General features: G+C 45.3%; 1 protein-coding gene across 1 annotated transcript in view; it reads right to left on the reverse strand.

The window, feature by feature from the left end:
- The window catches only part of CRACR2B (calcium release activated channel regulator 2B), a 24,955-nt gene that overhangs the window by 5,967 nt on the left and 6,019 nt on the right, over nt 1-12,969 (reverse strand). Inside the window, 11 exon segments of the mRNA XM_009996417.1 lie at nt 42-120; nt 356-455; nt 457-498; nt 663-957; nt 3,639-3,724; nt 6,636-6,690; nt 7,115-7,186; nt 7,857-8,044; nt 11,217-11,309; nt 11,438-11,528; nt 11,795-11,941. Of these exon segments, the coding sequence (XP_009994719.1) occupies nt 42-120; nt 356-455; nt 457-498; nt 663-957; nt 3,639-3,724; nt 6,636-6,690; nt 7,115-7,186; nt 7,857-8,044; nt 11,217-11,309; nt 11,438-11,528; nt 11,795-11,941 (1,248 nt within the window).

Below are 12,969 nucleotides of genomic sequence, written 5' to 3' on the forward strand. Positions count from 1 at the left end.
ACTGAGAATTTCATATGGGCATCCTCACAGAAATTGCTTACCTTTCTTGTCCAGTTGTATCCCACAGCTGTAAGGCAACCTGGGTGTTATCCACCATCAGACTCACCTGGTAATCAATACCTGTCAGGCAAGTAACTATAATCATAAGATAGGATGGGGAGAGAGCAGCTTGCCATAGCAAGGCCAATGTCCAAGATCAACACTATTTAGGTTCAAGGAAATTGCAAGATTGATTCAAAATTAGCTGAGGGACCATCTTTACTTTTAGCTGGGCTAAAATACAGATAAAAACCATGGGCCCAGGCTGACTTTCCCTCCCTTCTTAGCCAGATGAGTCAGGAACCCTATCACTTACCAATGGTTGCATTGAGCTCAGCCAAGAACTTGTCATAGCAGAAGTGGTGGATGAAGGAAGTCTATCCAATGCCAGAGTTCCCTACAAACAGCACTTTAAAAGATGCCGTTAGGGGAACAGCTGGTTGGTTCCAACAATGGAAGAAAGGGATGCAGCTTTGAAAAGCCCATCTGCAGGACTGTCCTTTGATTTAGGCATTGGACCCTGGCACTGCAAACCTATGCACATGGAGGTAGATGGATAGTCAGAAACCCTCCAGTCCCTGCTAGCAGGTGTTTGAGAAAGAGCTCCAAGTAATTAGACTCATCCTGGTTTTGATGCCAACAGGCTGCCCTCTAGGAGGCAGTGGAGCATCATTTAATCCATTTGTATTTTTCTACAGTCAAGTGTCACCCATCAAAGTCATCTTCAACCATTCAGCATGTTCTACCAACGACCATCTGTCCTTCTGTCTACTTATCTCTCTGAAGGTTGTGCTGCTTCCTTCTCCTGTCTTTAGACATGTCTCATTGCCTGGGTAGTATTTACACTTCTTTCTGCTGGCTTCTTCCACTGCCACATCCACTGGGAAGGTGAAGGGAAGGTCCACAGAGGCCAATTGTCTATTAAAGTCCACAGGCACGATAAATATGGTGGGAGGGTGATGGGGTAGGGGAAGAGGAGGAGGTTGCAAATTCCCAGAACAATCAATAGGACCCAATTAGTGTACATACAACACTTGCAGGAACTCTAGTTCATGTGTACAGTCCCCATCCTCCCTGTGTCTAAGGCACCAGCAGCACCCTTAGGGAATGAAAGGCAGCTCCTCTGAGCTATGCTGTACTTGTATGTGCCAACATGTATTTCATTAATTTTAATAAAAATTCCCACCTTTTGTTTTTTTTCAAGGATTCTTTGCCTCCTACTTCCCCCAGTACAGAAAAAATAGGCAAAGCATGCAAAAGTGGCACCAGGAAAAACATTTTAACAAAAACAAAAACAAACCCCCTTTATTTTTGTTACCAAATACAACATTTAAAAAAAAAAAAAAAAAGTAATAAAGTTTTGAGGTAAGTGAGAAGGGTTTTGGCTGCAGGCAGCAGGGGGAGGACTGGCTGCTTGTGCTGGGGAGGCTGCAGGCAGCGTGTGCCCTCTGCTGAAGGCACATAGCCATGTTCAAAGAAGCGGGACATCCCTGCCCTGCCATCCCTACTGACTTCAGGCAGCAGAAACCTGCCACAGGTGTGCAAATTGCAGGGAGCATGCTCACACAGTGGTCACTTTGCCTGGTGTTGGATCTGCTCTGGCCTGCATCCATGCCTGGTCCAAAGTAAGGGAGCCAGGACCCAGAAGATGTTTGTCTTATAAAGCTTTTATAAAGCTTCCAACCAGACACACTGTGTTCTCCATGGCAAGAAATTCCCCGAACCTCTGCCTAAGCTGTGGTTGTGGGGAATAGGTGTTGTCCTGACTATGCCTACACAAGAGCAGGCTGCTGCACTTTGTTCACTGGGGTTAGACCTGAAATGGTAAGTAGAGGAACAGCGTTCAAAAGAACCGCTAAAATAACTGTTTCAGACTACTGGAATCATTGCTAGGGAGCAAGGCAGTATCTTGGCTCTCCCTTGGCTTTCTATAGTTAAAGAACTAGACAAAGGGAGTGAGAAGGCTTAGAACTCAAAAGGCTTTATCCACCACAGGAATCTCCATTGCTTTCATTGGCCACCAGATTGCATTTGGAAGTAAATTAGAGAGACCAGAGGCTTAGTACAACCAAACTCTTCAGAGGCAGCACATCCCACCTCTCTTTGCAACATTTTTCTCTTGCTACTAGCGCAGGAATCAAGGCAACGAATCTCTTCTGTCAGTCCTTCAAGTATACCTCATCAGGGCTGCAAAACTTACCTGCTGCCATGCCTACACCTTTTTTGTGAAAGGGAGCTCACATTCCTGGTTGTCCTCCCTGCATCTTCCCCAAATGTCAGACCAGAGCCAGGCCAGCTGGAACCTCTCCTCGTAGAAAACAGGCATCTCAGGCTCAGGGGAACGGGGCTCATCTCCCAGGGTTGGCAGGAGTTGCAGCAATGAGGGGCTGGGACTCACAAGCCTCTTCAAGGGAGCAAGAAAGGGACAAACACAAGTCTTTCTGAACAGTGACTCCATACCTAATGGATTTTATTAATGTTTCTCAGTCATTGTGGTATGACATAGCACTGGGACAGAGACAGGACAAACAAATACTTCTCCCCTTCTCACATCATCCTCGCTGGAAGGACTTCTTCACCTGTTAAGCCTTTCCAGTGGGTTTATGCCCGGAGCAGCTAGCAGAATCTCTGCAAGGAAAATCTTGGGAGAACTTGGATGTCTGATCCCATGGATAGCATGTCTGCCAGTCACACAGCCAGGAAAGAGCTCTGCCTCAGACCTATTCAAGCGACCTCCCAGCCTGGGCTGAAGAATCAGGCCTGCTCCACCTGCTTTTCCATCAGCCCATGAACTCAGGAACCGCAAACTCAATTCTTAAATGCCACAATTGCAAGCATTAAGGGCAAGTTGAATCTGGAAGAAACTCTGAACCTAGGCCTGTGTCTCTGCTTGGCACCAGGAGAAACTGTGGCAGGGGAGAAGCGGTGGAATGTTCTGCAGAGACCTGGTAAGAAACAGGGAAGCAGGCCACCTTTAAAACCTGTTTAGGACCAGTAGTTACAGAGAAGATCCAGCTCCAAACCAGGTCAGGGCTGGGCTGGCCTCTCCTGCCTCTCAGATGAACCAGGCTTTTGGCCAATACCAGTGTGCTGGTCACACAACTAGTTGGTTGGTAAGGGCTGATGCCAGCATAGTTTAGGCAAGCAGGCATACATGGGTATTGAAGCCACGGCACAGTCTGCATGTAGAATGGAAAAAAAAATAAGACCGTGGCCACACAGACATGTTTGCCTGCCCTGGCTGAAGGAGAGGCCTGGTGTGCCGGGTGAGCATCTGCACAGCTGTGGAGGGAGATGAAGCTGGGCCCTCTGGGCTTTCAGCTGCCAGAGAGAACACAAGCCTTGTGCAACTCCTGCCCTGCCCTCTCCCATGCCCCAGGGATATGGGCTCTGGCGAGTGGACAGGATTTCATGCTGAGCAAGCACCACCTGATGCCAAGAGACAGCGAGAGCCACTAGCAAGCTGCATATCCATTCCCCGCCCTCCATGGTCTCAAAACCAGCACTACGGTGGGAGAACTAGACAAAGGACATAGCTTGACTGAGAAAGGATTCCAGCAAGCACAGACTGACACCACAAACACAACACAGACACTCACCTAACCATTTGACCAAGCTTGTTGTCCAGCAGCTAACTCTCTAGCACTGACCTTTTCTTCAGTAAGGGCTGTTTGCTCTGAGATGCCTTCCAGTACTCAGCCAGAGCTGCATATGCACCATAGGAAAGAAAGGAGACTGCTCTGCAAAGTGTAATGCATGTGCTCTGCCTTACACAAACGTTCTGCTCCATGCCTTCCTCCTACTTACCTCAGACTACACACTTGTGTTTACCAGTGTTTACCAACTCCCCAGAGAAAGAAAAAGCAGATAGGATTGGCAAAGGATCCTAAGTAAAGAGTGACTCTTTGGTTAACACTGCTAACAGGCTGTAGTTCAGCCAACTGGTGGTTCTCCAGTGGGGAAATTCTCAGGGTTGGAGCAGATTCACTCAAAGATACACAGAAACAGGGAAATTGTGTTGCAGCCCCCTGGAGCTGACTCGCAAGTTTCAAGTCACTTATGGAGCAAAGGGAGTCCCAGGCAATCTGCAGAGCAGGTACCTGGCTAAGAAAGGAGAAACAAGAAGGTATATTTTGCCATTGTTTCTGCCATGCTTTATAGGCCTGCCAAGTTTGTGTTTGGCTCTTCACTGGGATGGTAAAGGGACAGATAAGACCTCACAGCTGTACAACACATGATGGCAAGGATTCCATAAAAAGAGCAGCGCATGTAGAGGCATTTTGGATGGGAAAGATCCTGGTTTATCCATGGGATAGGAAAAATTCTTGTTTATCTGTGAAATACAAACACATGTCCAATGTAGACCAAGTCCCAAAACACTCTTCATGGCAAGTAGACATGAAATTTGCTCTGTCAACATACAGTATGAAAACACAGCTCCATAGCCAGGTGGGTCATGGGTGTGAAACTGAACCTGCAACCCCTGGGTCTTAAAAGGACCCAGCAGTGGTTTGCACATAGGCAGAAATAGCCACACAATACCATCTAGCCGCTGGGGCAAAATAGTGTCCCACAGTGCTGTGGGGCCAGGGTCTGCCTATTTGGCAAGGTCAGAAACTCTTACGAAGAGCAAGATATTAAGCTGGGCACAAAGAATTGCAAAGGAGCAGTGGCAGGTTTGCCATCAGCCACATACAGCCCAACTCCTCCTTCCAACCACTTCACAATCTTTGCTATGGAAGAACCACTGTTCATGACACCTTCATTTCACAGTGAAACCACCACTCTTCCCAGCATGAACAGAGGTTATCAAGGCCTTGGGTTTCTTTTTAGCCAGTAAAAGCATTGGTACACTCTGCCAGAAAGTGTGTTACATACTAGGCATTCTCATCAGAAGGCTAGACTCTCCTTTTTGCTGCGGCAGGGAAGTATTGCTGTTTTCTTTCCCCTTACAGTGAAACAGGCTGGATAGCAGATCTTCTGTAGGTGTACAATAATAACAGCGTCTCTGTAATCCCTCGGAGCCCTGTTTTCCTGTGGACTGAAATGAGAGTGACCAACAAGATGTCCTGGCTGACAAAGGAAAAAACCTTACTTCAGTACAGGCTTAATCTGCCCAGCATGACACAGGCTTGCCAGATGAGCAATGATGCTAGGATGAGTTCACCCTGCTGCCCCTTCCCTGTTGCCAGCACAAATATGAGGGAGAAAGTGGGTCCTCTCTACTATGACTCTCTGCTGTCTCTCTCTTACGTCCACCTGCAACTGTCATGTTTCAGAGCAGCCCTGAGCAGGTCCTAGTGGCAAAAAAAAAGATAATAGAGGGCGAAATGGACAAGCTTTGCACAGAGGCATATACTTCAACTGTGGTTTCCACAGGCCACCCATCCCACCCACAGGAATCTAGAAGTGGATAAAGCACTACGCATGGCAAGACGAGAACAAACCTTTTCTTTGCTTGCTTGTACTGGACTCTACTACAGATTGACTTTATTTATTGATTTATTGATTAGGAAGGTCTGGTGCACACACATACTTCGCGGCTTTAAAAATGGAAAGAAAAAATAATAATCATCCTTCAGATTTCAGAAATACACACACAAAGGCACATGCACACGCAACTCACCTCCATCCAAAACAGTTACTCAAGTTACTTTACACAGCTGCTGGTCCACTTGGAGAAGATCTCCAGCCTCTCCCCCAGCAGGGCAACTCATCCCCAACTGGGCACAATCCCTGTGCTTCCTTCCATGTTCCTTTACATACCAGCCAGAAAGTCTCTCCCAGCCTACCACTGCCTGTGCTCACAGCTACTTCTACATCTTCAAGTGAAGCATGGTGGCAGAGCAGGCAGGGATGGGTCCAAAAAGAGCACAGAACAGACTTGCAAGGGACATTTGGGACCACAAAGAATTTTTCAATAAAAAAATAATAAGACTTAAAAATAGATCACATATTTGTACTTATCTTGGAGACTGGAAAAAGCCAGGGATAGATGGAGTTGACTGTTCCAGATGCTAGAGGTTCCCTGCTTTCTCCTAGCCCTATGACACAAGGCTTACTGCTGCACCTCCACCCCAGCAGAGCTCACGGGAATGGGGAGCTGCCCCAGAGCAGCATCTGAAAACATATGCTACAAACTCAAGGGGTCAGAGAAACTCAAAATCCCTCCCACGGCCCTCCACCCCAAGTCAGCTGGCAACATATCTGGGAATCCATATTCTTCTTCCTCACCACTCAGCTGCAGGGATGCATCCAGCTTTACTCACCTCCTTGCATGTGCCCAGTGCCTGTCAAAATGCACAGATCCCAGCTGTGCAGCAGACAGTACCCACTGCAGTCCTGCACAGGGCTGTTTGACAGTCACAAGCTAATGTGCCTTGGGTGAAACCTCGGCAGATTGCAACAGCAACCAGCAGAGCTCATCTCTAGCACAGGCAAAGAAGTGCTGTGAAGTTTGTATTAAGCACCACACCAGGCCTTGTGAGTTCAGATCACTGTCCCCCGTGGAAGTGACAGGCTTCCGAGTGATGACAGCAACAGCAGCAGATGAAAGGAGGGTGGCTAGGAATTAGGATTTTCTTTCTTAAACTAACCAGCTTCTTGGCTTCAAAAGCATCTCGCTTATCTCGAAGTTTCTTGTTCATCTCCCTACTCCAAAGGAAGACACAGGAGAGACACAATGAAGCACTCATCAAAAATGAAGTAAAGACCAACATTTGAAAGCTAGGACAGAAAGAGAGCTTGGAACACAGATAAACATGTCATTTATGTCGGATATGTTGGGATTTCCATGTATCCCAGCTCAGGTGATGGATGTCACGTGGTTCCCCTAGCCAGCAGGAAAGACTAAATTCCTGCATTACTTGGGATTACTTGGTGAAATAATATAGCCTGTACTCTGCCAGAGATGGCCAGATTGCACAACTCTGTCTGGACCCTGAACAACAAGCAATGTCTGAGGACTGCATGAATACACTTCCCATAGCCTTCCATGGGTAAAACAAGCACAGCACTGAAACCTCAGCCCCTTACATGCACAGGAGCTCAGCATCTTCCCCAAGCTTGTTTTTACCTGAGGAGCTCCAGCTGCCGAAGGAGGCTTTGTTTCTCTTTCTGCATGTTCTTGGAGACTCTAAACACATCCCTGGGTAAAGAGGATTTTAAAAGGGGAAGTAAATTAACAGGAGAAGAAATATGAAGATCCCTTTCTCATGGATACTCATGGTATTCTCAAAGATAAGGGCCTGCTTATGTTAGGAAAATTCAGAGGAATCAGCATTACCACAGGAGCTGGCATGGCAGGGTTATTAACCCAGCTCTCCTGCCTTCCTCCAACATGAGGGCAGGCAACCCATTTTCTCCTTTCATACTCCAGTTTCCGCAGCTGCTAGAGATGGGAAGGATGCTCAGTGCCATCTGGACCTGAAACACTCCAATGTTTCAGCTAAGTATTTTTAGATTAAGTCCAGAAACAGGACAACAAATGATTAGAAAAGGATCTGTAGAAACTGTAGAGAGGTGATGGTGAACTGGAAAATACATGAAGAAGAAGCTTCCTTTAGGCTGAGGAACACCTATATTTTTTAGTGTTTTCATAGCCAAATATCAACAAACATATTCCTTTCCTACTAAAGGTAGGCAGGAGGTAGCAGTATCACTCCCTATTCAAATTACTGGAATATTACTTCTTTTCCTCAAGAACAGACAAGTAATCCTCTGATGAGACTAAAGCTTTTTCCTTTAACTACTTGCCCACCTTTCCTCCTCTGCCTGGGTCTCTGCCCCGGACACCCCCTTTCCTGCCCTCATCTCACCTGTCCTTCTGCTCTTGTTCGAGCTGAGCCTCTTTCTGGAGCTTCTGTAATTGCCCCTTCACTGCCTCCAGCTCCCATTTGCTTTTCTCCAGCTCTTCCAGCAGGTTTTCATTCAGGTACCGGAGCCTTTCGTTCTGCATGCGAGTCTCCAGCTGTTCCGAGCTCAGAGACTGTAGCTGATGTTCCAGCTGCAATGGGAGAGGAGGAGGAAGGGTTAAACATAGTGAGAAAGGGTTTTGTGCTACAAGCATGCCTAGAAAAACAGGCTGAAAAAGTAGATATAAACAAGGGAGGTAAACACAACTTAGGTTTACAGAACTAACAGTGGAAGCAATTGTTTCTCATTACATCAGCACTGAGGAGCAAGCAATGCAATTAGTCAGGCACAGCTAAGAAAGTGCTTCAGGCAGCCTGAGGAGCTTGCTGCTCTCAGGTATTGTAGAAATCAGAGTGCAAAGGACGCTGAAAGGAGGACTGCAGAAAAATTTGGCAGAAGCAGGAGCGTGTCTGTGAGGACTTACAAAGCACAGTTGTTGAAATGCATCCTCTAGTTTGGGGGCTTCCTGAGCCCATGGCAGGTGAAAAGGGGAATATATTGAGGTGCTAGGGGTATCTCACACTATACCTAGAAAGTCAAGTGATTGGGTGGCCTTAGCTACTGTTGGAGACAGGACCTCAGGCTAGAAATACTTAACTGCCACTGAGGCACCATTGCACTCTAGACAGCATAAGACTCCAGCACAACTAACAAGCCTGATTTAGGAAGTTAAAAGACTGCAGTCATGTACTCAACCAGTGATGTGATTCCTCACAAATGGCTGGTGTACTCTGGGAAAGGGTCAAAGCCACATGAAGTTGTCAAACCTGTCCATCTCAGATGACAAGTCTTGCATCTTGAGAAAGATCACAATGACACTTCAGAATCTAGCCAGCCATAGAGAAAAGGAGGCTGAAAGGAGGAGACCTTATGGCTTTTTTACAACTAACTGAAAGGAGGTTTTAGCAAGGTGAGAGTTGGTCTCCTTTCCCTAGTAGCAAGCAACATGACTAGATGAAATGGACTCAAGTTGCACCAGGGGAAATTTAGATTAGCTTTTAGAAGAAACTTCTTCACTGAAAGGGTTATAAAACACTGAAATAGGCTGCCCAGGGAGGTGACAGAATCACTATTCCTAGAGGTGTCTAAAAGATGTATAGATGTGGTGCTTAAGCACTGGACTTGGTAGCGTTAGGTTAATGGTTGGTTGAGTTTGCTTATGGTTGGGACCAATCTTAAAGGTCTTTTCCAACCAGAATAATGTTGTGATTCTGTGATACCAGCTAACCAGGGCCCTCAGATGAAGCTGGTGATACACAAAAATTGTGGTAACCATCTGAGAACTTGCAGCTCCAAAATAAAATTATACAATCTACCCTTGCAGCCATGGAGCAGGGACTCCTGTGGAAACCCATTTATACTTTCAGCCAGCCTTTTCTGCACCTTCAGATAGACTCTCAAATGAAAAGTAAAGCAGCCCACTGTGGCACAAGGTAAACTGGGGTTATTTTGCTACCCTGCTGTCTCCCAGCACACACTTAGAATAGTCATGAGCAGGACTGAACAGACCTGACCTTTCCTTGGTTACTTGGAACACAAGCCTCATCCCTCTGCCTTCTGGGGTTACAAGCACAAGTTATGCTCAGCATTGTCTGAAGACTTCCAGTCCTTTGTACATCAGGGAAAATTTGAGCATTACCACACATGCAGAGCAGTGGAGTTAAGACTAAGAAACAGGAATCACTGTCCATGGCCTTTGGATCTTTCAATAAACCAAAGGACAGGCTTTAAGTAAACTACGTGTCCCTGCCTAAGAAGTCTCTTTCCCACCTATGTTGGAAGCTACACCATAGAACAGCACAATCACCGTACTGGTCTTATGCCACAAGAGGGACCTAATTATCCACATAGCTTAAGTACAAGTCTCAGAGTTAAGAGCATCAGAAATGACCATTTGAATAAATGTCCATATGGCCATAGAAAGAGGAGACAACCCATAGAAAGAGGAGATGCTACCTAGGAAGAGCAACCAGGGGCTTCTCCCATAACACCTGGACACCTAAATGTGGTCCATTCCCTCCAGCATCTTTCGTCCCCTGGAATAGGGATGTTAGAGACTACTCCTCCTTTTAACAAACATTTATGAAGGTGTTGCCCATTTGTTAGTCCAATCAATTTTTTAACTGGTGTTACAGCCTGCAATAATCTCTGTGTAAAGATGTTCTTCTAAATCAAACTCATACTGATCTCACTGACTGTCCCTAACCTCTGCTGTCGCAGGATTTAGAGAACAATACGGACCTCATCCATCACCTTCTTGAGTCCATAAAACTCACTTATATCTTTCTTCAGTTTCACCGTCTCCAAAATCAAGTCTAAGCTTTTATATTTTTTTCTTCGGAGTCAGGTGCTCCATTTCCTTAACCATATTAGTTGTCTGTAGCTTCATATTCACTGTGAAGGACACAGTGAAGTCAGAGGAAAGCAGAACTGCACACACCAATTGAGGCACATCAAAGGTGTGGGCAGCAGGAAAATTACGTCCTCTATCTCATGCTCAATATCCTTCCTAATGGCACCTAAGTTTTGCTGACTTTTCCAGTTGCTGCGTAATAAACTGATTATTTCAGGCAAGTGCTGTTTCATCACACTAGGTATCCAGATTGGATACTCCAAGTCACCAGCATCTGACAGGTGACCTCCCATTACTTGTTTCTGTGGGGGTCATGCCTCAGTTCTTCAGACAAAAAAGACATCCCAAGTGGACCATCCCCTACAAATATCCATGTCAGGGATGGGAGACTAAAGGAAAGTTTCTGCTTTGATCATTTTTGTAACTGATTACTCAGTACATCATTAGGTGCTGAAATGCAAATATACATTACATACAGCTCTAAGCATCACAGAATTGTTGACTCTGGGTTATTTGAAAACAGCCTGAAAACACAGACTAGAGAAATTTGGCTCTTGTATGTCCATACACAGCTTTTTACATGCTACAGGAGGCTCCAAACTCACAGCTTCCCTATTTTTCTCTCTTCCTTGCCAAATAGTTATTTTACTACTGATAGGAAGATTGTGCCAGGAGAAAACAAAGCAGATAAGAAAAAAAATGACAAAAATATTCACAGGAAGATATTACAGTTGAAGACAAACCAATCACTTGACAAATCACTTTAACACCTTCAAAGACAGGAGAGAACTAGACTAGCTAGTACCAGATTAGCTGGCAGCAGCCCTCAGCAGATGAAAACCCTTCTCAGTCAGAAAAGGCCTTAGTAGAAAGGCACACATTTCTTTAGAAAGGATTTGGGCCCTGTTACCTTCTTCTGGCAGTAGAGGATTTTCTCCAGCTCCTGCTCTTTGTTGTGCAGCTCCTTCTGGAGTAGGTTACTCCTGTCATGTCTCACTGCTTCCTGCAGAGGATAAGATACACAGCTGTGCATACAACACGCAGAACAACAAGAGCTGCTCCTTGGCCAGATGAGCCACCATCTGCATCAGACCAGAGAAAGTCTGACTTCAGCCAAGAGAGATGAGGTACCTGGCAGATCAACCTCTCCCTTTCTGCTTTGATCTGTTGCTCCATTTCTTCATAAAGGCACCTGACTTCTCGGTCATGGTCTGTCTCCTTCCTACAAAAGACAGGGTGCACACAGGTCAGGGGAGAGAAAAAGAACACAGAAACAAAACTGAAGAGGAGGGTGGAAAGAGATTCCCACCAACAGCTGTGTGGCACTGATGCAAAAAAAACCCAATGAGGATCAGATCATGATGAAGAGCAATTTTATTATGGCAAGAAAAATCTCTGCATCCTGTAACCTAGTCTCTCCTTGCATTTTAGGCAACATCCAAGCTTGAGCTGTTTCCTGACAGCAAATGACCATGATGTTGTCCTTACCGCTTCAATGCCTGTTCCACAGACTCCTTCTCGTTATTCACCTCCCTTATGTATGCTGAAACACGCAACAGTAACTCTTCAAAACTGGGTATGAACTCCGGACGTTCCTTTCGTAGCTGAGCCCAGAGCTCCCTAATCTCGTGTGGGCTGGAGCAAGCATGTGAGAGAAGAAAAGCAAATAAGTTTCTGTGACATTTTATGGACTGTTATTACAACATGCCCTTGGGACAGACAATCTGCCCTTCTCCTGTGATGACCTTCGTTACACCATCATAGCAAAGAGGGAAGTTGGACAGTGGTGGAGCATGCGTATGGAGTGAGATCTGCTGCAAGGTTAAAACAAAGGAAATAATCTGAAAGAGGAAAATAAAAGTAATATCAGAAGGAAACCTGGAATAGCTATTTTTCAAGTATTCAGCAATAACACAATAAACCAAGACCTGAAGAGATGACCATTCAGCAAATCTGCTGTGAACTGTGGTCAAGCAGCAAACTCTTACAGCCCAGAGACTGGAGCACACACCACATAGGTGGTGTTCTCACACCAGCACTGTGCTGGTAGATACTACTGTCATTATTTATTTATTTTACAGATTTGGAAACTTGAGATACAAACAAAAGAAGTAAATTTGCCCAGGTGTCACATCAAGATAATAATGGCGGGAGTCCTGGAAACTCAAAGTCTTCTTTATCTGAACCTACAACAACTGCACTGTTTTGGCATTTAATTTATCACATCTTGAACACAGCACTTACAAGCTTACTTTTTCCCATCAGACAGACATCACTTTATGCTGCTCTTTGCAGAAGAGTTTTTATTATTATTTTTACTTTTTTAAAAAATCCACTTAGTACTTTGGAGGAACTGCTTTGAAATGTACAGGATAAATATACCTGTAGACATTATCCAAATAGATATTATTCTTTTTCTGTGTATTTGTCTCCCTTTATATTCTTCATGGGAAAACAGCAAACAAAAACCCAACCAAAATGTCTCGATTTCCCTCTGCCACCACTGCATGATATCCTCCTTTTTCTGTCTCAAGTTGAAAAAGTTACTAGCACTTCATCCAAAATTCATGTTCTCGATAGCAGAACATATGAAGTCCTGTTAATTAAGTCCTGTTAAAGCCATTTCTTTCTAGCAAAAACAGTGAAGACAATTCTCATTCCTG

Source organism: Chaetura pelagica, unplaced genomic scaffold (genome assembly GCF_000747805.2).
Source record: "Chaetura pelagica isolate M959 unplaced genomic scaffold, ChaPel_1.0 scaffold74, whole genome shotgun sequence".
NCBI classification, from domain to species: domain Eukaryota; kingdom Metazoa; phylum Chordata; class Aves; order Apodiformes; family Apodidae; genus Chaetura; species Chaetura pelagica.